This window comes from Eimeria necatrix, genomic scaffold (assembly GCF_000499385.1).
Source record: "Eimeria necatrix Houghton genomic scaffold, Enh_scaff37, whole genome shotgun sequence".
Classification (NCBI taxonomy): Eukaryota; Apicomplexa; class Conoidasida; order Eucoccidiorida; family Eimeriidae; genus Eimeria; species Eimeria necatrix.
In genome coordinates this window covers 61,808-83,799 of record NW_013654191.1, presented here as the reverse complement: position 1 = coordinate 83,799, position 21,992 = coordinate 61,808, and the positions used below count along the sequence as shown (strand labels likewise).

General features: G+C 51.9%; 4 protein-coding genes across 4 annotated transcripts; 1 reads left to right on the top strand and 3 right to left on the bottom strand.

The window, feature by feature from the left end:
• Positions 1-480: 480 nt before the first annotated feature.
• ENH_00048770 (NOT2/NOT3/NOT5 domain-containing protein, putative) lies at positions 481-4,107 on the bottom strand (the record flags this gene model as incomplete). Its single annotated transcript, XM_013581137.1, has 5 exons — positions 481-551; positions 841-997; positions 1,430-1,752; positions 1,935-2,846; positions 3,381-4,107. The coding sequence occupies 5 exons, from the start codon at positions 4,105-4,107 to the stop codon at positions 481-483; spliced, it is 2,190 nt and encodes a 729-aa protein (XP_013436591.1).
• A 2,447-nt stretch (positions 4,108-6,554) lies between these two features.
• Positions 6,555-9,862, bottom strand: ENH_00048760 (hypothetical protein, conserved; the record flags this gene model as incomplete). The annotated part of the gene is made up of 5 exons (XM_013581136.1): positions 6,555-7,412; positions 7,584-8,302; positions 8,613-8,978; positions 9,209-9,317; positions 9,410-9,862. 5 exons carry the CDS (start codon positions 9,860-9,862, stop codon positions 6,555-6,557), a joined length of 2,505 nt encoding a protein of 834 aa, XP_013436590.1.
• Positions 9,863-14,667: 4,805 nt separating this feature from the next.
• ENH_00048750 (proteasome subunit beta type 7, putative) lies at positions 14,668-15,888 on the top strand (the record flags this gene model as incomplete). Its single annotated transcript, XM_013581135.1, has 4 exons — positions 14,668-14,724; positions 14,994-15,050; positions 15,255-15,402; positions 15,602-15,888. 4 exons carry the CDS (start codon positions 14,668-14,670, stop codon positions 15,886-15,888), a joined length of 549 nt encoding a protein of 182 aa, XP_013436589.1.
• A 1,422-nt stretch (positions 15,889-17,310) lies between these two features.
• On the bottom strand, positions 17,311-20,171 carry ENH_00048740 (fructose-1,6-bisphosphatase, putative; the record flags this gene model as incomplete). The annotated part of the gene is made up of 8 exons (XM_013581134.1): positions 17,311-17,546; positions 17,745-17,844; positions 18,067-18,159; positions 18,268-18,357; positions 18,624-18,784; positions 19,139-19,247; positions 19,483-19,636; positions 20,074-20,171. 8 exons carry the CDS (start codon positions 20,169-20,171, stop codon positions 17,311-17,313), a joined length of 1,041 nt encoding a protein of 346 aa, XP_013436588.1.
• Between the last annotated feature and the right edge of the window lie 1,821 nt (positions 20,172-21,992).

The window sequence follows — 21,992 nt, the reverse complement described above, 5'->3', positions numbered from 1 at the left end:
GCAACCTTCCACATTCATCGGCAGCAGAGAGCTGCCACTATGCTTTTTGAGAAAAAGGAAGAGATTGAAGGGTGCTGACACCGCTGAGCCCCTTGTCTCCTCGACAGTTGCTCCGCACACATGCGTGCAGTCGCTGCATGCAAAAGGCATCAAAAAGAAACCAGACAGCCACAAGGTAGCCTGCTCTCCAGCGAGCTCGGTGGCTACCAACTTGCTGCACATGGCTGAAGGTTACAAACCCAATTTCAGGCCGCAAGCTGTCGTGAGCTGGCAAGCACCAGCACTAGCAGGCTACATCAGCATCTGCAGCGATCTGCTGGAGTAGAGCAGGCTGCGCCTCAGTCGACGTCTACAGAAGCTTCTTGCTGCAGCAGTAGCAGCCAATGCAGCAGCTTCCTAGTACAAAAGCAGCAGCTCAAGTAGCCGTAATAACAATTTCAGCAGCTACCTCCTTTGAGGTCAGCTCCCTTTTTTTGCGTCCTATTCTTGGAGTTCGTCTTCAAGGTAAATATACTCAAACGTAAAATCGTGCTTTATGCGCGAGCACCAACCTGCATAAGAACGCCAGCAACGCAAAACGTAGATCCGTGTGTTAAAACTGCACTGGCAGAAACACATTCCACACCACCAGCAGCACTGGCAAAAGCAAGTGTTGTACCACGGCTCTGGTACGTGCAGCGTCAAAATAGCGTTCACAGCGACGCCATGGAAATCACATGGAAACGTAGTAATGTAACTACGGGTTCTAGCAGGAGCATTACACCGAGAATACAGCAAAACACCACAAGTAGTAAAAGGGAGCAGTCGATCAGTACGAACATCGACATGCTTCGCGCTAACCATTATCATAATCGAAGTAGACATAGGCCCCTTGTTCGTATTTATCTGTGGATACCCTCGGCTCCTCCAGTCTCTGGAACCAAGTTTGGTACTTCTTGTGGTAGCGCCACGACAGAGCTTTGAGTTCACGCGCAGCGTGTAACTGCTGCACTGTGCCCTGGTGAACGCAGTCAAAACAAATGGCATGGGCAAATTACTAGCTTCCTATGCTGGCTTGCTACTTAAACTGTTTGCTCCTGAACCATTCGCCGTGGCAGACAAAAAAATGCGGGTGAGGGCTACTGCAAGCACAGAGATACGGCGAAATAAAAGCACAGACAGATAAATACAGGACGAAGATATAGATAATGCAGCAGAAGAGCTATGGAGTAGTCATACGGAAGCGGATGGGAAAATGGGAGGTGAACGGCAAACAAGATGGGGCATAAACGAGAGGAGGTATAAAGCGACAGATGTAGCCGACGCAGAATCAGAAATAAAACGGAAGAAAAGGAACATAGCGGAGACGCGCTCACTTGAGCGCTTTAGGCGGGCAAAAGAAAAGAGCAAACGAATCATAGCAGTTGATCTAACCACGTCAACTCGTTACCCGTTGAAAGTAAAAGGCAAAGAACAGAGCATCTGTTTCCAAACCACGAAAGAAACTTCGTTCATCTGCAGCCGCCAAACGCCCTTTGGGGAAGCAATCTGGCGGCTTCCCGACTTGGGCTGCCCCTGTCGGCGCCCCCAGAGGTCCGCCTGGAGGCCCCCAGGGAGCTCTGAGATAAATGCAAGGGGGCATTGTTTCTCCTTTAGGGACCCAAGGGGGCCAAAAGAAAGGAGACGCAGGAGACGGCGAAGAAGAGAAGTCTGTGTCTTGGGGCAGCGGGCGAGAGTAGCAGGAAGCAGCAACGGCAGCAGCAACAACACTCACTGCAGCAAAACACAACGGCAGATGAAGCACTACATATGAACGGATAGCAACACACAAATGAGGGCGGAAAATAGATACACCGATTCAAGACGCCTTAAGGATAAAATTAATGGCACAAGCGCGACAAGGTCAGAGCTGGCGAGGCGCGCCCACAAATTACGTAAAGTGCGTGCCAACATACGGTCAGAGGCGATACTATTCGTCGGCGGCTGCGGGGCAACTGCCGCGCTCAATCCAGCGGACGGAACCCCCTGCGGCTCTGCTGGAGCTGCTCCCGTTGCTGCTGCGTTTCCATGATTCGTGGTGGAGCTGCTGCTCTCCGCAGCTGCCCTCTGCTGCTGCTGTTGCTGCTGTTGCTGCTGCTGCTTGCCCTGTCCCTTCGCGGAAGAACCTGACCCTGCTGTTCCCGCAACACCTGTTGTCGCTTGCGCCGAAGGTGATGCAGCAGCACCAGCGGCTGCTGCTGCTGCTGCTTTTCCCTTCCAGGGAGCTACAGTTACTCCAGCTGCACCTCCTCCAACAACGCCGCTCCTCTGCTGCTGCTGCTTATCTCCCGTAGCTGGGGAGCCAAGGCCTTGTAGCTGCTGCGTTCGCTGCTGCTCTGCAGTAGCTGCATGCAGCCTACCTGTTTTCCAGACGCTGCCTGCTTCACTCGCCTTGCTGCTGCTGCTGCTGCTGCTGCCACTACTACTATTGCTGCGGTTGTTAGCTGCTGTAGCCGGTGAAGCAGCACGCTGCTCGGCTAGAGATGCTGCAGAGGGAGAGCTCTGCTGTGATCCCTGTTGCTGTGGCAGCGACGACCAGCAAGAAGGAGAGGGTGCCGCCCCTTCCGTTGCTGCTGCAGCTCCTTTGCCCTGCTGACTTTGCTGCTGCTGCCTGCCTTTGCTGCTGTTGCTGCTGGAAGTATTGCTGGGACTGCTGCTGCGTCTGCTGGTTCTCTTCATGGTGCCTTCAGGCTCCTCTGAAACGCTCAGCGCTCTGCGGTTGCTGCTCGAGCTGCTGTCCGTCGGCTTGTTGCTATTTGTACTGCGGTTTCCCCGGGTAGAACTGCTGCTTGCAGCTTCAATAGATGAACTCGCAGGTGTGTCTACCGCTGCGCACGTAAAAAGCGTAAAAAGCGAACCAACAAAGTCGACAGCTGCACACCCAACAACTGCGAAAGTCGAAAAATGCTGCGATTGCAGCGACAAGAGTTGCAACGGCAATGATCCACAAATGCGAAACAAATGCGCCAGAACTACCAGCAACAGCCGTGCAAACAGGGACAGAGAAACATAGCTTGAGCACTCAACCACATCACAGCAGAAGTTAAAGCAGCAACGCGAGCAACAGTTGCAGCAACACCATCTGAAAACTCCACAAGATACGCCCTTGAACCGAAAAAAACTGCTTCAGCGGAAGCACAAGCAGATACCGCAACTGGGACAGAAGCAACAGAGGGAATAGGAAAACACGCACTGGACAGCAGCAACAGAAGTAATGACCACAGAAGCAAGTGTACCAGCTGCACATGCACCACCAGCATGACTGGCAGTGCAAAAAGCAAGCGGTTCAGCAGCAGCAAGCACAACGGTAGCTGGAGCAACCAGGTCGGCAGCAGCAACAACCGCAGCTGTGTGTGCTTTACACAGCGTGGCATCCGAATTGTTGTCTGCAGCTTCAGTTTCTGAGCCTTCTGCAGAGTCGCTGTGCTCCGCTGCAATGCAGTCGTAGACAGAGGAATCAAAGACAAAGGCGGGGTCCCCATTGCTGCTGAGAAAGTCTTGAAGAGCCACTGCTATTGCTGCTGCTGCTGATGGGGAGAGTCTACTGCTGTCGGCCAGACGTAGTGCCTCGGTAAGTTTTGTGATATGCTGCTTGTGCTTCTGAAGCAGCAGGCTGATTCGTTTTTTCTCTCTGTCTCTTTCTCTGTCCCTTTTCCCCTTCTTGCTGTCTAGACCGTCCATTTCCGCCTCAAGTAGTGCGGCTTCCCTTTGCAGCTGCTGCTGCAGCAACTGCAGCGCCTCTCTGTGTCGGTCCTCTCCATCTCGCGTCTTCGCTGCCAGTCCCTCTTTGCTAAAGGCCTTCGTCTTTATTTCCTTCTCGCACTGTCTGAAGGTTTCCATGCATTTTTCAATCTTTTTACGGCTGTCTTCCAAAGGCCCCTTATCCCTTACATCGACATTAGTCTGCCACGCCTTTATGGACTCCCTTAAGCGCTGCAACTTTTTAATTTCCTTCTTCAGCTCCCCCTCAACCTTCGCTGTTTGCTGCTGCTTGAATTTCACATATAAATCCATAAACAGCTCACAGCCCTCCTCCACGCGTCGCAGCGTGCGCTCCACTTCCTGCTGCAGACGACGCTTTTCCGCCATCCTGCTACCGCTGATGTTGCTATTCTTGATTCTGTACCGCCGCTTTTAATGGCAGTGACCTTTAATATGGCGGTGGGGAGGTTAACTCTCCCGTTTCTGGATTTGGCAGTTCGGGCAGCAACGCTGATGAACGAGACCTCAACGCTGCGGTTCCTGCTGCTCGTGCTACTGCCTCGTATTCCGTTGATGGAGCTCTTACTGTTGTTCCTGCTGTTTCTTCTGCCTGATTTGCTTTCATAGACACTAACAATCACTAGGACTTCATTTCATTTGTCGTTATGGCCGCGAGTTGATCTCGAAGTTTTGCTGTTGCGGTATTTCGCACTGCTGCTACTACTGCTACTGCTATACCTTCTGTCGCTGATGGCGGCGTTACTGGTGTCGACATCCACCCAAAACTTCACGCGCAAAAAGCGCCAGGAAGCTCAAAGCGTCCTTCGCGCTATAACTGCTGCTGTTGCAGCAGCTGTTGCAGCTGTGTGGCTGCGGAGGAAGTAGCACTGCTGCTGTTCCTGTTGTAGCCGCTGCTATTACTTCTGTTTCTGCATACTGCAGTGTCGCCGTTGGTTCCAGTGCTGCAGGTGGTCCTACTGCTGAGCGAAAACCCGTCCTCAGCCCCAGTGTCTTTGCAGCTCTCGTTGCCTCTGGGGGACCCCTGTACGGTTGCGATGCGACTGGCTGTAGAGTAAATAGGCACGCAATAAATGAAAAACGAAAAATAAAACTTTAAATCATTGCGCAAGAGGCAAATGCTCCCACGCGTCGCGACACCTCCTGGGGCTTGCTGATGCTGCTGCTGCTGCTCCTCTCTTACAGCACAACCACAACTGAATAAATAAGCTGTAGAAGACAAAAATACATGTTGTGCTTACATTTGTAAAAGCCGTGAGAAACAAGGAAGCTCAGTTCCTCTTGTGTACGCCGCAAGCCTTTCTCCCCCCCTATTGGCTGTGCCTAGTACTCTTCCCCTTGCGTTGCTGTTCCTGCAGCTGCTGGTATTATTGATACTGCGGCTCGCCTACACCAAATAAAGAAGCAGCACGAAGAGACGTTTTAGAGTCATGCGGTTGTTGCAGCTACTGTCGATTCGCATTCGCTGCTGGGTGTGGCTTGAACGTTGTAGATTCCGTGCTGCTGTATCTGCACCTCCTCTCGTGTATGCCTGCAAGGCCGGCTCGGCCGTTTGTTGTTTGTTGCGTTCACCAACTTCCCGTTTCTTTTGCCTCGGTCACAACGGCTTACAAGGGCGTGCCAGCAACCTGCGCACCCCAGCGGTGACAGTTTGCCAGAAGAACTAAATGGACTGGCAGGAGTTGCTGTTGCAGCGAAGCTATTTGTGTCCGTCGTCCGTTCAGTCGCCGAAGCGCTTGCGGCGCTCGTCTGGCGTTGTGCCCCTGTGCTCAGTAGACGCAGTGGAGTGTTCATTTCGTTTGGAATGGCTTGAGACCGATGCGTGCTGCGTCACTTTAGACGCAGAAGTTGGCACGCGGCATTTTTCGATGCAGATTGGTTAATGGCTGCTTGCTTTACAGTCTTGCTAGCATATATGAGCAGCCAGCTTTGTGTATGAATATTCACTATGAAGGGCGTCCGTCAGTGGCAAGCAAAGACCCAGACTACTGCACCGCTACCCTTCGCACTTCGAAACTCATTCTAATGCTGAGCTGTAGATCTTAGACACCACGGATTCTAGAATCCCAAAGTCCCGTCCTAATCGTAAGCTGCGAACTTTCCGAGGTTAAATCCGAGTGCTTAAACACCAAAACCCTGAACCTCATTCTAATACTTAGCTCCAGATCTTACACACCATGGATCCTTGAGGCCCAAAGTCCCGTCCTAATCGTAAGTTGCGAACTTTCCGAGGTTAAATCCGAGTGTTTAAACACCCTAGGCGACAAGATGCCTAGCGCAGAGACCAACAGCAACGCCTCCTGGCGTTATGGGGGGACTAGGTGACACGGGAGCAAACAAGCCAGAACGTCAAGTCAAACCATACAGAGGACGGAACGAAAGCAGTGTACGCAACGAAAACAAAAAAAAAGGCGCATGCTGGAGGGGCCACACAGTTCAAAAACACGAGGATAGGAGTCACATCGTGCTAACGGGGAGAGGAACAGTTCGAAGTAAAAAGATAAGCACGCACAGAAGTGAAGATACAGTGATAAGCTAGCTCCCCACGGCCTCTCCAGATGCAGAGAAAATCTCCCTTCGAACAATGGGACAAGCGCTTAGCAGCAACTGTCCTTGCTGCCGTTGTTGTCGCGTCTGCAAGTCTCGTCATCGATATTTGAGGGACGTGAGGCTCCTATGAGCAGCTGCTGACTCAGCAGCCGAACGGATGCCGCAATAGCTGTTTTCGCTACTGTTTCAAGTTGTGCGACTGATACGCCAGCCGCAGGAACAGCAGCCTTGCTGTTCATGCCGGGCAACTATGTGCTTGCCTCCGTCTACTGCGCCTCGCAGCCAGCATGCTGCTGCTGTTGCAATCCAGCATTCGCTGCCGCCACTGCAGCAGCAGTCGGACTGCGGGAACTTGGAGGCGGCACAGACTCTGGAGGCAAAGAATACATGGCTAAAGGGTCATTCTGCCTGTAAAAGGCAACTCCTTCCTCACCCCGCTGTCTCCGTCTCTCTCTGTCTCTAATCAGCGCCGGTACCAAACGCCCCACATCGCCAAACAGGGCATCACAGCAGTCTGCCAGACGAGTTGCTGCGGCTGTTGCCGCTGCTGTCGCTGCTGCAGGGTGCTGCTGCAGCTGCTGGGGCAGGCGTAAACCCAGCAAAGGAGGCAGTAGAGAAGGACTAGGGGCTCCCGAATGCACACCTTTTGCTGCTCCTGCAACTCCAGGTGGTGCTGCTGCTGTTTCTGGCTTGCTAGATGTTGCGAAACTGCAATCATCGGGGACACAGTGGGCAGAATTCTGCCGCTTTCTTCGAGAGCTTCTGCTGCAAGAAAGGTCCAGTACAGGAGCCGCAGCTGCTGCTGCGGCTACTGCAGGAGCTGGCGGGGGGTGAGACGAAGCAGCAGCAGAGGAAATAGGCTCAGCACAATTTGTTGCGTTATTTGTTGCTTCGGGCATGAAACTACCACAGCTGTTGTTTTGGTTATTACTGCAGGGCTTTGTCGGCGAGATGCTTTTGCTGGCTTCGGGATGAAGGACGTTACTCGTCGCTGATACCTTATGCTGCTGCTCGTGTTGATGCTGGTACTGGCGATGATGCTGCAGATATGGATGAGATGCCAGCAGCCGGCTAAGGGTAGGCCTCTTCAAAGGGTCTTTCTGCAGACAGTCACGCAGAAATTCCTGAAACAGCAGCGAAAGCACAAGTGGACGCAAAAACTGTATGGCCTACCCTGCCCGCCTATCACGGACACCCTGCAAATTCTCTGGAGCAGCAGCAGACAAAACGCTCGGCGCGCGATGCGGCAGCGCATGCAATCAGCAGGACGAGCACACGCACTAACAACAACTCACCTGAGTTCTCGCGTCTCCAACCTGCGACACTGCTGTGTAAATTTGCTGCTGGCTCTCTGCCCCCCATCTCCTTCTCTTCTGGAATCGGTCGGCCCCAGCAATGATGCGCAACAGCAGTAAACCCAGCATCCACGCATGTGCTTTATCCACAGTCTCTGGGCAGCAAAAAAATTGATCGGAGTTGTTCACACACTCGGGAGGGAGACAGCAGCAAAAGTCTTCTGCCCATAAATCCGCAGCTGCCGTCGGGATCCGCAGGGAGGAGATAAAGCTGCACTGCACGTGCGTTCCTGTCTGTGCCACTGGTGCTGCTGCTGATGCTAGGGCCTCTACTGCTATTGCTGCTGGTTTCTCTGCTGTTCGTTGTGTTGCATGTGCACTTCTCGCTGAGGAAGAGCTTTCTGTTGCCGGAATTGCTGCATGCGTTACTGCTGGCGAAGCCGTTTTGCCCTTGGCCGCTCCTGTAGGCAACGCGTTTGCAGCTGGACGGGAAACAGGAGCAGGAGGCTGCAGCATTAAGGATAGAGGCAGTCCTGCAACAAAGAAAACTTCATCCTTCTGTACGAAGACCCTGGAAAGTTTTACAGGCAATAAAAAACAAATAGGCCCCAGGGAAACAATCGCAGACGCCAACTGCAGCACCACTGCCTGGGCTGACACCAAGCCTTCAGGGCTGCTGTAAGACACGCCAGAGCCCAACATTTCTTCCAAACATACACCTGCAGCAGGGACACAAGCAAAAACTGCAACAGCAGCTTGTGGTGCGTTAGCGTCACTTACAAGGGTTGAAGCACCAGCTGTGACAACGCTCTCCTCTGCGCATGTAGCAGTAGTCGCGAAGGCAATTCCTAGCCATGTCTGTTTTCATGCAGCAACCAGAGGGTGCCTCTTGCAACAGCTACTTCTGCTGCAAACAATGGTAAAAAGGCTGCGCCAACAATCAACCGCAGAAGACTTTGCAGCAGCAGCTTCAACAGCAGCGGCTCCAGCAGCAGCAGGACACACACGAACAAAATAGGGTATACCTACATTCCAGATAGGGTACAACCTCAAGCAGATGGAAACCTTTCATCTCCGCATGAGTTGCAAATATTACAGTCCGCTGCTGCGGTTCTGCAGCGAATTGCTGCAGATGCTGCAAGGCAGAAGCAACTCTCTGCTGAAGAAGCAGCAGCCCTTGCTGTTCCTGATGCTGCTGCTGCTGTTCCTGCAGTTGAAGCCGCAGCCGTTGCCTTTGCTGCAACGCCTGTGCGGCGAGATTTGCCACTGTTGAAGGAGATAGGAAGTGGTATTTAACTACAAACAAATCCAAACTTTCCTTGTGCAGCAACTGCCACAAGACAGCACGTCCCGATAGTCCAATGCAGCGCCACAGCATAAATCCGGGTGGAACATCTGAAGCAGCATCAAGAGAAAGCAGGCAGAAGCAAAAAGAGCTGCAGCCGTAGCTCGCACATGGCAGCAGCAGCCGCAACCAATGTCGCAATGGCAGCGGCTGGAGCATAAGCTGCAATGAGACAGCCTTGATTCTGAATTGCAAACATTGCATTAGAGTAGAACAACTAGGCAGCGACGGAGCCAGATCTTCTACGTTACGCCTGACGCTTTAAGCACTCTCGACACACAGTCTTGTGTTGGTGGGAACAGTCCAAATTCTGCTGCTGCCTGTCGCCTGTCTCTTGCATCCGTTTCCCTCGCAAGCGTCTCGCTTCGCTGCAGCAGATCTTGCAGCGCCTGCGGGTACGTCCCACTAAAATGAAAGTCACGTATATGACTCAGCACTCCATTCTGAAGCCTGAACTGCAAGTCCTCAGCTCTGAACTCACCTGCGCATAAAACTGCTCTTCCCCTTCGTGGATGCCTTCCTGAGCTTCCCCTTTGGCTTTTTCTCCCTTTTGCTGATGCTGCTGCAACTTTTGTGCCTGCTTCCATCTGTCAAGAACCTCCTTTGCCCGCGGTATGATCTCTTCGCAGTCAGCAGCAAACTCCGCACCAACAAGTCCCTGCATGCGCAGTACTTTCGTGCTGCTGCTGCTGCAGCTTCCGGCGTTCTGCGCGGAGGTGTAGCAGCACAACTCGTGAAGGGCGGGGGCCTTTGCTGACAGTGTAGCTTCTGCGGCTTCGCCCGCAGCATCGTGAGCAGCAGCAGATCTGCCTTGCCACTGCAGCAGATTGAGCCTCCTTCCGTGCAGCACCGAGTCCTGTGCGTGCAAGAATGAGGCTCCATTGCGAAGCATCCGCAGACACTTGGGAGCCAATGCGAAAAAGTTAGACCTCATCTGAGACGAGCAGAAAGCAGCAGCAGTCGCTCCAGTTGCGCAACTGCGGCAAATGCATAACTGATCCAATAGCACGGTATCTACGGCTACCTTGTTGAAGCAGCTAGTGCGGCGGCGTGGGCTGTCAACAAAAACGGCAAGAAACTGTGAACATCATGGTAGCACCATGGGCAGCAACAGCAGCGAGAGCTGGTCCAGAAATATATGCGTGCTGACTGTTTTCTCAAGTTTCTTGTGTATTGCATGCTGTCTTTGTATTCTCTTCTGCTGCCTAAGCTTGGCCTTCAGGCTCTTATCAAATGCGCGGCAATCTTCAAGGAGACAGCCAACAGCATCGGTCGCTTCCTGGCAATAAGCTACAACTCCCCCTAGCAGCACCAATGAAAATTCCCCCGCTACAGCTGCTGCTTGAGCTGCTGTTGTTGATTGTGGCTTTGATGTTGCTGTTGCGGGTAAGGCTGCAGCAGCTGTGACTGTTGTTGAATGCATGCTGCCTGGTTTGGCAACTGCTGAGCTAGACCCTACTTGGCCTGCCGTTGCCGCCGCAGGAGCACCAACGGAAGTGGTAGCAGGCTGTTCTGGCACTTGCCCTGCAAGCTGTAACAGCCTACAGTGGCAGTCCGCAAACAGCGCCTAGGACTCCATATATATATGACCAAAGCCCGTAAACGTCCAAGGGAGGAGGAACATCACAGCAGAAATAAAAGCACGATGGGGTAAATAGAAGCACGATGGTGAAAAGACGTCATGGCGCTAGCGAAGAGACCGAGAAAATATAGGGGCCAAAAAATAAAGAGACGAGCGAACGGTACGAACGAGCAAACAAACGACGTAGCCGATGCACGTAATCGAAAAAAAGGCAGGGAAAAAAGGCAGTCCCAATGAGGAAAACAGAAAAGCGAACAAAAACGATCCATTCAACAGACACGCGAAACAAGAACTTCGGTCAATGGAAAGGGAGAGATGGGAGTATGATGCAGACCCACTGCAGATAATCTTCAACTGGCATGCCAACAGGCCTCTGGCACCAGCTGAACAAAAGGCAGACAAAGGAACCAAACAGAAGCAATAAGGAACGCAGGCTGCAAGCAAACGTACGTAGCTACTGCATCTTCTGTTGCCGTCCTGATGGCGGTCGCCCTGACTGTGCAGCTCGTGCTTTGCTGATGCAGCTGCTATTGCTCGCTTGTCAATTCTGCTGCGCTGCTCTTGTTGTGTGATGCCTGCATATGTTCTCCTTACACTACAAATTCTTCCAGAGGCATTTCGGGAGGCTTAATTTCCAGCATGTATTCCCAAAAGGGCACATGCCCATCAGATGCTGCCGATACTGCTGCGCTTCTGCTACGACCAGCAGCAGCAGCAGCCGCCTGCAGGGCCGCAGGGTCGCAGGCTAAGGAGTAGTGTTCGAGAGATGTGCTACTGCACCAAAGAAATATCTGTTGCTCCAGGAGACAGAGAAATTGAAGCAAACTAATCTTTTTCTGCTGCAGCTCCGTTGGCTCCTCTTCTACCGCTACTGCTATTGCCGATGCCGTTGCCGTCACATGCTGCTGCTGTTGTTGCTGCCGGCGCTCTTTGGCTGCTGGTGCACTACGAATAGCAGTGACCGTAGCAGAAGCAAAGCGAAGACAAACGGGCTTCTGGCCTTTCTGCAGGTCTCCCCGCTGCAACATAGCACGGCACCAAGAAGAGCACATCGTTGGCCTTCAAAAGCAGCAGCAAAATCACCAGATATGCGGTCGTATCCACACAGCGGCGAGGCAAATGCCGCGCCAAGCCTGAGCACCGTGGGGTCAGCACGACGTCTACATAGGCTGTCAAAGGACGTCATACAGCTTGGTGCAGAAACGCGTATTTAGCTTGATAAATGTAACGTCCGACTGACCGGTCGAAATGCGCCCGTAGGGATTCTAATGCGCCTTGAGGGGACAGAGGACTCCGCCACCCTTTTGTAGGCCTCAGCTACAACCTCCATCACTTCAACAGCTCCTGCTGAAACGGTTGCAGAACCTGCAGCGGCAGCTGCAGATGTGGCTGCAGCTTCTGTTATTGCTGCTGCGGTGAGGCGCTCCTGCGATGAAGACGCTGCAGCAGCAGCAACAGGAACAGCAGCAGGAAGGAAGGCGGGGCGCGAAGCAGAAACTCCTAAAGTGTAGAGCCCTCCAGGAACAGACAGAGGCAGCACAGCTGCCGCTGCTGCCGCTGTTCCATCCTGAAGCAGCCGTAGCGATGCCGAAGCAACAGTACAACGTCAAGCCCGCCAAGAGGAACAAGAAGTAGGGGAATGGAGGACAAAAGTGAACGAAACGTGCATTAATACTGTAAGGAAGAAGTACGGAAGCGCACAGAGAGGACACGATGGGAGCAACATTGAGAGAAAACGGCTCCAGCCACAAGTAGAGACAGAAACGAATAGCAGGCAAGACGGAAAAGAAGAGGAGTAGCTCAGCAAAACTACAAACGCAGGCATGCACACGAGAAACGGAAACAACTTGCGAGAAAAGAAAGTAGGCAGGAGGGAGAGAGAGAGCCGAACGCACAGAAACAGACGAGCACGCACGGGGAGAAAAGGCGACGGAGAATTGCACAGAGGCGACACGAGAGACGCGGACAAGAAAACGGTGAAATTTAGAAGAAGGGCAAAGTGAGATTAAGGTAAGAACAAAGACACAAACGCACCTGCTGGGCAGGACCAGCAGCAAAGGGCTCCACCCAGGCCTGTAGCCAACGGCCACGCTGCATGCCGGGTAACAATTGTTGCTGCTGCTGCGCTATGGCCAAAAGCTCCTTCTCTTCTGTCTCGGACAACCGCAAGGCCTGCAGTAGTGCAGCCAGAAGGAGCACGAAGAAAAAAACAAGACCACTGCAAATACCAGCTTGCGGCACTAAACAGTGCCACCGCAGCACAAGCTGCTGCAAAACTAGCGGCGTCAACACGGTAGGCAGCTGAAATGGCAAGAAGTTGAGACGGCAATGGCCGAAAAAACAAACCTCATTAATTTTGTCGAAGGTCCTGAGTCTGGCGAAGCCAACTTGCCGGCTGGCACGCTGGGAAGTTGCCCCCGAACTTCTTAGCGGAGGTGATGGCTCCGGTGTTGCTTCTGCTTCGGTTTCTGCTTTTGCCAAAGAAGAACATATCGCGCCTTCAGAGGTTGCAGGACCTCCGTCAGATGACAGTAACGCTGCCTCCATTTCTGCAGCCGCAGGTCCATCCGAGTGAGGTAGGCGCATAGCAAACAGAGAACCCAAAACGCTGCTGCTGCTGCTGCTTTTGCTGCTAGCTGCAGCAGCAGTAGCAGCAGACTGGGTCCCAGGAGCGGCGTCATCGTCCGGTCTGTCATGAGCGCCCGGCGAGCCCACTGAACCAGTTGATACAGCACCGCGTGGCATTATTCCGTGTACGCTAGAAGGCGGGACTGCACTCGAAAGCTCCTGCGGCTGTTGCTGTTGCTCCTTGTGTTGTGTCTCTTCTGGACTTGCCGTAGTCGCTGCCGCTGTCGCAGCTGCAGCGGCATTTTGGTGAGCAGCAGCAGTACTTGCCGTTGCTCCTTCTTCCTCGGATGGGCCCCGGGGAGTTGCCGCTGGCAATGCAGCATCGCTTGTTGGGCATCCTGTGCTGCAGTTGCTGTTGCTGCTGCCCTTGGTATCTTTGCTGTTGCTGCTGCTGTTGCTGCTGCTATTGCTCTTGCTACTGCTGCTGCCGTTCCTGTTGCCACTGAGGTTTACATCACAAGGCTTTCCCATGATACTGCACTCCAGCAGCAGCGCGGGATTTCCCTTTGCTGCTGTTGCTGCTTCTGCCGTGTGAGCTGTGGCGCCGGAAGGTGGGGCCGACAGGATGTCGGTACACCTCGCGCCCACCGGCGATGTCCCACGGAGCCTTAAACTCTAAAACCTAATTCCCAATCTCTCAGCTCCAGAGTCTGAGTCTAGGGATCTGGGATGGAAGGGGATTTTCACCCTATCGCTCTAATAATTTCTTCGCGATATAGACGCCTCACACTTTCAGCCCTACACACAAAACAATGAAACTCCGGTGCGGGTAGAAAACATTGGCCCTCATGTATCCCTATATAGCACAAAAAGTAGTAAAAGGACTAAATAATTTAATTCTTGAGCCATAGAACCCTTAACGTGAGGCATGGTCCGAAAGGGGGGGCCCCTGGGTACTGGGGCCTAGGCCGTGGGGGAGGGAGGGGATGCTGTCTGCTGCTGCTGCAGCTGCTGCTGCAGTTGGCGCTGCTGCTATTGAGGATCAGCAAATGCCTGTTCTATATACTTAGCGCTGACTGAACAAATTAAGTTTCACTAAACTGTCGATGACGGGCTTTCTGGTGTCAAGGCCTGCACACACCGTAGCTCGACAGCGATAACTTTCACAGCAAGAGCGACAGCAAAAGCCAGAACAGTATACCGCAGCAGAAAAAAAGTGAACAGACAAAATGGGTTCTGTGGAACAGCTGCAACGCCAATTAGGAGGGTTTGACTTCAGCAACCACAGCCGGAATGTATCCTTACTACTGCGCTCTGCTGCCGCCACTGAAGCAGCGGGTCCGAGCTCTTCTGCTTCGTCATCGACCGGCGTTCCTGCCGCAGCAGCAGCAGGGGGCTTTCGCATGCCTCCTCTGCGCAAGACAGGCACGACCATATGTGGTGTCATATTTCAGGACGGTGTGGTGCTGGGGGCCGACACAAGGGCAACCGAGGGTCCCCTTGTTGCGGATAAGAATTGCAACAAACTCCACAAAATCAGCAGTAACATCTACGCAGCTGGTGCAGGCACTGCAGCAGACCTCGACCACATGTGCGACTGGCTCGCCACCCAGGTCGAGCTGCACAGACTCAACACCTACGCAAAGGTACACCATAGCGTTAACGAGAGTCGGAAATCCTAGCCGTCTAAAGCGTAATGTGCAACGTATAGCCATAGCCCTGAGCGACTGTGAGCGTGTTTACTGCGCACCGCGCACAGGTGTCTTTAACAGGGGTATTGTGTGATACCCATCGCCCACAGGATACAAACGCCAAGCCTCAGACTAGGGAGGCGTGTACTTCAGGGGAATAATTTTACTGTACGCGTAGGCTATACGATTAAGGGCTCAGAATTTTGGTTTTGGGTCTTTTGCAGCAAGCCCGCGTAAGCATGGCTGTCTGCGTGCTGAGCCAAGAGCTTTTCAAGTACCAGGTACGTACTATGTGAGCTCCAAACGCTCAAAAGGCATGTGTATATCACCTCTTATACGAAGTCATGGGGCTGCAAGAGCAGCTGCAGTAGGAGCTGTGGCTGCTTTTAAAGCGGTGCAGCTGTCGGGGGCACTAACAGTCATCTGCGTTATTAGCTGTCGCACCAGGGTGCGCAGTGTAATTCTGTGCATGTATGTGGCGTCAGGGCTACCGCGGCTGCGCCATAGTGCTTGGTGGCGTTGACATACGTGGGCCCTCTCTGTACAAAATTCATCCCCACGGCTCAACGGACTCAGCAAGCTACGCGGCAATGGGCAGCGGCAGCCTTAACGCAATGGCAGTGCTGGAGGCCGGTGAGGTTGAGGTGTATTTGCATTTCGAGTCGGTATCATTCTCAGCCTGTGGTCTTTTGCACGATGTGTTAAGTACATCTTCATGCGGCTCCGTAAAAGATGTAAATAGCCTTCTCCAGCCAACTTCAGCTCGTCCCGTGCTTCCCACGTAAGGTGTACGTTTTCATCCTTGCTGTTGTGCGGTACTTCTGCCGTTCAGGGTTTAAGGACGGAATGACTCAAGAAGAAGCGGTCGCTTTGGTGTGTTCCGCGATAACTGCTGGTGTAATGAACGATCTAGGCAGTGGTGGCAATGTCGATATTTGCATAATTAAGAAAGATGAGACAAAGCACATACGCAAATACGCTTCCCCCGCCCGTGAAGCGCAGAAGGGTGTGTATACTCCTTATGAGATCGGCACCACACCGTTTTTCAGCCAGCACATTGAAGAGGTAAGAGCGGCTGTAGCAGTTGAGGAGGACGTCGAGATGGTTGAGGCGTTGTAGCCAGATTTTGAAATCAGGGCGAGGTTCCCCACCCCTCTGCCCTGCAGATAGGCAAACTGTTCGTTAGGGGCGAGCTGTTCGTTACACTCAGCTGCATGTTTATCCCAGTCAGATATGCGCACAAAACATTTGTTTCTTTCGACTTGTACATTCACCAGCCCGTTAGGCGCCCTGAGGAAGTCCATTCATAAGTGAGAGTGAACGAACTGCTGAAGGTGACAGTGGTAGATGACGGCGTTTGTCTTTTCCCTTTCGAGGGCCAAATTGTGGCTGCACACCCCAGACTCCGGTGCTAAGGCCTGTTATGAGAAGAACAACCACTGACAACTGTTAAGGGTTGCAAACGTACAAACCAAGACAGGTCCTTTTTAAACCACTTCGCCTACGTAGGCACAATAGCCGAACACAGCAAGTGCTAACTTTTGTATCCACCTGTGGTAGAAGTATGCCTGGTGGGCTGGGCGCAGGTGCAGCCACGTGCTTGACCTGTGCGCAGGTCCTAGCCATCTTCAAACGCAGTGCGCCCAGTTCACTACGTGCTCCTAGTTCTTCAAGTGGACGGGGTCCAAATGAGCAAAAATAGAAAACGCTGTTAGGTCCAACGCCAAAGTGTTTCGACAGTTTCAGAACAACTGCAACTGTATGCACGCTCCACCGAGCCCCTGGGGCGAATCAGCATTGGGGGGCTAAACAAGGTTTTAGCAAGACCAAGTGCTCCCGACGATGCATTTTCGACACAAGAGAGCTAAGACGATGCACCTGTATTCGCGTGCATACCTGCTTGCGAAAGTACAGTATTGGGTTATGCAGGTGGTTTATTCACCCTCTTCCGCATGAGTGTTCTAGATGAGGACGCACACAAAATTGCGTGTGAATCGCTCCCATTGAGCCGCTATTAACAAAAATACATCGGCAGCAAATTTCTGCGCGTGATCACGGTGAGGGGTGAAGTCGCGTTTGGGCTTCTCAATGCGGGCTGATTTGGGGCTTTTAGTGCAAAGGCGTACTCCCCCATCTGCATGCATTCGTCTGCCTCTTTATAAGACGTACGACGCCATACACACATGTCTGTATGAGAACGTACAAAAATACGAGCGTACGCACACGACCTTTTAAAGCCGTCACCGATTTACAAACCACACAGCGCCCGTACCGTGAGCATGAGTACGCCCGTTCTAGGGCGCAATGTCTACATGAAAGCGTACAAAAATATGAACGCACTCATAGGCCGCTATTCCTTAACAGCCCTTACCAGTAAGCAAACCACACACACCGCCGGTACCACATAAACATAAACACACCCGTTCTAGGGCACATAGAAAACCAGAGGAAAAATTTCGACTACTGCTTTGACTGTATGAGCACCCACAGTAGATCTGGGGCACATACGCAACCTGTGAAGCGTGTTTAAAGCATCTGGATTCAGGGGGATAGCGTATCTGCGTGGAGCCTGCACTGGGGGCTGTGTGTTTTCATGAGTTCTGTGACGTGCTCCACTAGCTGCGAGCTGCCCACAAACAGAGGCACGCGTTGGTGCAAGTTTTGCGGAACAATCGACAGAATTCGATCAAAGCCGTCCGTCGCCATGCCTCCTGCCTGTTCCGCCAGCAAAGCCATCGGGTTCGCCTCGTAAAGCAAACGCAGCTTTCCCTTAGGGTCTGGCAACGGTGAGAAACAGACACACAGGTGAAAAGTAGACAAGGATGCATCGACGCTCAGCTCATTAGCGCTGTCTCCATTCCCCCTCTCGAAAATGAAAAACGGCAGATAAGGACAAAAGATACTACAACGCACGCTCACAAATGTGGCAAACAAGGGAAAGCCCCTAACGGATGAAGTTCAGGGCCAAAAGTTACCTTTCTTTGTGGGCGGGTACATATAAATGCCACCTTGCAGTAAATTTCTGTGGAAATCCGACACCAAACTCCCAATGTATCGCAGGGAAAACGGGCCCTTCTGTGCAGAAAGCAAAACCTCGACGCCTTACGTCCTAAATATGAAAAGTTCGGAACTAATAAACAAGTAGTCGCAGCTCCTGATGCTTGTCTGTAAATAAACATGGTACCTGACCATTGGTGGTTATTCCTGTGCATAAGCGTTAACCCCAGTTGTACTCTGAGTTGCAGGCCTTGAAGTAGAACTCTTAAACTGAGAGCAAAAACCCTACGTCCGAATTACCTCTCCACTGTGGGCTTCTTCAATAAAGCTTTTGACTCCGTCTGGGAATGCTTTGTAGTTTCCCTCGTTCACGCTGTAGATCTTTGCCTTTTCCTGCGTGCGTTCCGCCCGAATGGCAAGCCCTGAAAGCTAAGCCCTAGAGCCTTCTTCCCATTGTGCATCTGGAGAACGGGGCATTGCTTGTACTTCGAACGAACTTACAGGAAAGTGCATGTTAGGATGTGAGAGGAAGAAAGTGCCCAGAGAGGAGTCAAGTGTGAAGCCGTTTACGCCCGAGCCGGTCGTCATGACCTGCGAATACAGTTTCAACCACTACATGTTCTTAAATATGTGCCGCTGTGTGTAATGCGGCGCATGCTACGGTGTACACCCTTATCCCAAAGTTCTGTTTTCTTGCCCTCTCGCTCTTTCAACATATGCAGGCAGCCGTTGTCTCGCAAGCATTCCTGTATGTGTGCAACAGTACCTGCAGCACTACCTGCAGCATCCGGCATCAGTTGCAACTATCAGTGTCACATAACAGCCAACAACCACAGCCGGTGCACAGCAGCACTTACGAGCATGGTGCTGGAACCGTAGAGGACATAACCTGCAGCGAGTTGTTCTTTGCCAGGCTGCAAGAAGTCTCTTCTCTCCACCGGCTGGCCGACTGGAGAAACACGCTGGAATATAGAGAAGATAGTCCCGACGGAGACATTGACGTCGATGTTCGACGAGCCTAGAGACAAAAAACAGATGCAGGTTCTTGCAGTGCTCCCGTTTTATGCTCAAGAGCGCCTGGCTCTTCTAAACTAAAACTAAAACAATCGACATGAGGTGTTTACTTCGGGAGGAGCGGGTGCAAGTAGAAAGCGACTTAAACACATAATTAGCACTCATACAGGCATTGCCAGCGAAAAACAGCAGCAGCAACTGTAGCTGCATCGGGAGCACCACAATGGAGTCAGCATGAAGAGAATCAATTCAATTATTGCTGGCCGCGGCACAACCAGGAGCAGCGATAGAAGCCGCAGCAGCAGCAAAAGCACAAGCAAGCGCAGACAGCACAGCGTCAGTAACAGTAAAGATGCACCATCTAGCGGGTCCATCAGCAGCACGAGGTGGCAGTTGGGATTGACGGGAATAAAGTCATCGTCTTCCTCTGTGCATATGCCACAGACCACTTCCCTGTTGACCAACGCCTGAAGGCAACCAAACACCTAAACACGCGCCTTCGACTGTAAATCCACAGCTTTGAACCTACGTTTTAGATTCCTGGAAACAGGACGAATTTCAGAAGCCCCAAGTTTTCGCAACTAGTATACATCCTTAAGCCCCCACAGGTGATGCGAAATATTGACCTGATCCTCTCTAATCCTAAGCCGAAACTATCCAAATCCTACAACCAGTTGTTCAAGTTCAGTTGTTTTGCCTGACTTGAATGAATTTCTTGTTCGCGAAGACATCGAGCTTTTGCTGATCCTCTCCCTGCACGTTCTGGTTCCCGGCAGCCCCCAAGATGTCCACAAGGCCCGCCATATTAATTTCCCTGTTAACAACTTTGGCCGCTAGCTTGATGGCAGTTAGCAACCTGAACGCACGAACACACACGCACACACACTCGCAGCAAATACGCAATACAGCCCGTCAGGCCTCTACACCAAGCAATAAACAGGAAAGAACTGTGCTTGAAGCATGCAATACACTGGATCTAAATTCATCCAACTAAAGCCTAGGCTTTGATCTGGAAGCGACAGCGTCTTCAGTTGGGCTTCTAGGGCAACTTAGGGCCACTAGAAATGCGTCCAAAGCTGTTGACACTCCAGAAGAATGCTGCTTCAGACCGAAACACAACTTCCACTCTGCAAGGCTGTGTGCGCTAAGTGGGGAGAATCAAGTGTGTTTATGCAGTATGCGCTCATGCCGCAGTAAATCACTGGAAAGTTCTGTTCGCTGCATTCATGATCTTGGGTTTGGCGGATTTGACCTAGATATAAACGCAATGTGACTTTGATGTGGGTTTCTCACTTATTCATTTCTGCCTCCGAGCCTTTTTTCTTGAGTTTGTCTTTGTTTGCAATAATAAATTCCCCAAGTTCGGGGATAGGCGCAGAGGGTTGCGGCATTTTCACGTCTAGCGTTTGTGCTATATATTTTGGGTGTGGTATTTAAGGATCAGGACTCGAAAGAATGTTATTTCACAACCATAAAACACTATGACAAAAAGGCTTTTGTGGGACTGCAAAAGCGAGAATTTGGGGCTCCCTGGCCGCCAGCGAGCACCGGAGAGCTGTGCTCGTCCACCACTATTTTTTGTCCTTCAAATGTTGGACTTTTTGCATCTTTTTGTTTGACATTGACCCAGTTCTTTAAGTTGGAGGTCTAAGATGAACACATTGATGGTAGGTTCAGGGTTGCCATCAGCTCCGTAGCAACTGGAATAGTGGCGAGGCACGCAGGTACCTACACTACGAACGCGCAACCTGCGCGGGACAAAGTTAGGCGGTACGAACAGAACTACGAGCAGAGTCCAGTTCTGAGAGCTATTTAGAGCTTTCGGCTCTCGAAACAATGCATTTTTTGCCTCTAATCATGGAATTAAGCGGGGTACGCTTGTCGCTCCGAAGTGGGCGTAAGTTAGCTGGTTGTTGTGAAAGGGCACACGTAACAGTTAAGCAGGACTCGACGCACTACAAGTAATGGCAGCTCCACAATATTCTTAAAGTACCCAGTCCGCGCCTCCAGGCATCGGCGTGCCTAAGAGCGAGGAGCGCGTGGCCGGGTTCAGCTCGTACGTGTGCCTAGGTAAGGGCAAACTTTCAAATGCAGGTTTAGCGCCAGCCATACAAATGCATTAAAAACTAAGCACTGTTACCGGTAACAAGCGGCATTTTGGAGGGAAATTTGTAACCTACAACCTACTGAGGAACGAGCACCACGAAACTCCTGGGAAAAAGATGGGAAAGGAGCCAACCGAAATGAAAGCTACCGCGCTTAACAACTGCAGAATACAAGATTCCCCTGACAAGAAGCCAGCTCTGTGACAGGATTATTGCCATAGTTCCCGATATTGGAAGCACCATCAAGTCGCACCTACAACTGGAGCGGATGAGCTGCATGGAAAGTGGAATACTCCGCAAATGAAGAATGAAGATACTGTGGCATTAAAGAGGACCATCTCTGTAACCTGAGTCCCAATTTAACAGATCTGAACCAACATGAAGAACTAGGGCGATTTTATAAGCGAAATTACGACCCTGCTCCGTGGTATGCCATACTTAACTTAAATAGGCAGGTATTTCCTTACAGCACGCTGCAGAATTTAACAAAGCAAGCACAGACCTCTTTGAAAATTCAAACGGACAACTGGTAGAGCGCTTTGATGATAACTTTCCTGACATCGCAGCCTCCGCTCCGATGACGGACAGCCGCCAGAAAAAATGCCACTCGGAAAGTGGTGGCAGCTGCCCCGTAATACGCTGTGGCGACACACCGCAGAGTACTTGGTAGAATACGGCACGATAAGCTGGTCATGCAAGATGTGCGGTGGCGACGCTGAAGCACCACTGTGCTGGTCACAATCCAAAACGGGCTATGGCACTCGTAGTGGTGGGGGCCGAACTAGAGCCCCTCAAGCAGCAGCAAGACACTGCAAACGGGAATGTACTCAGAAAGCATGGTGGAATGGAGCACAGTTCCTTTGAGCAAATCGAGACTGTTCTCAAAGCCAGCCAAGATAGAAGTAAAACACCATCCGAACTTGCAGGCCTAAAATAGGGCAGCAGGGCAAGTGCTTAGCGAAAAGGTTTGGTGCAGGCGTGAAGCGTGCAGTCGCAACAGGCTTTAATACCTAGGAAGCTTCCTCTTTTTAGTGGGTGCGCTTTTTCTCATTAGAAACTGCAGAGCTGAAGTGTTTATCAGCACCTTTTTGTGTTTAACAGCATTTT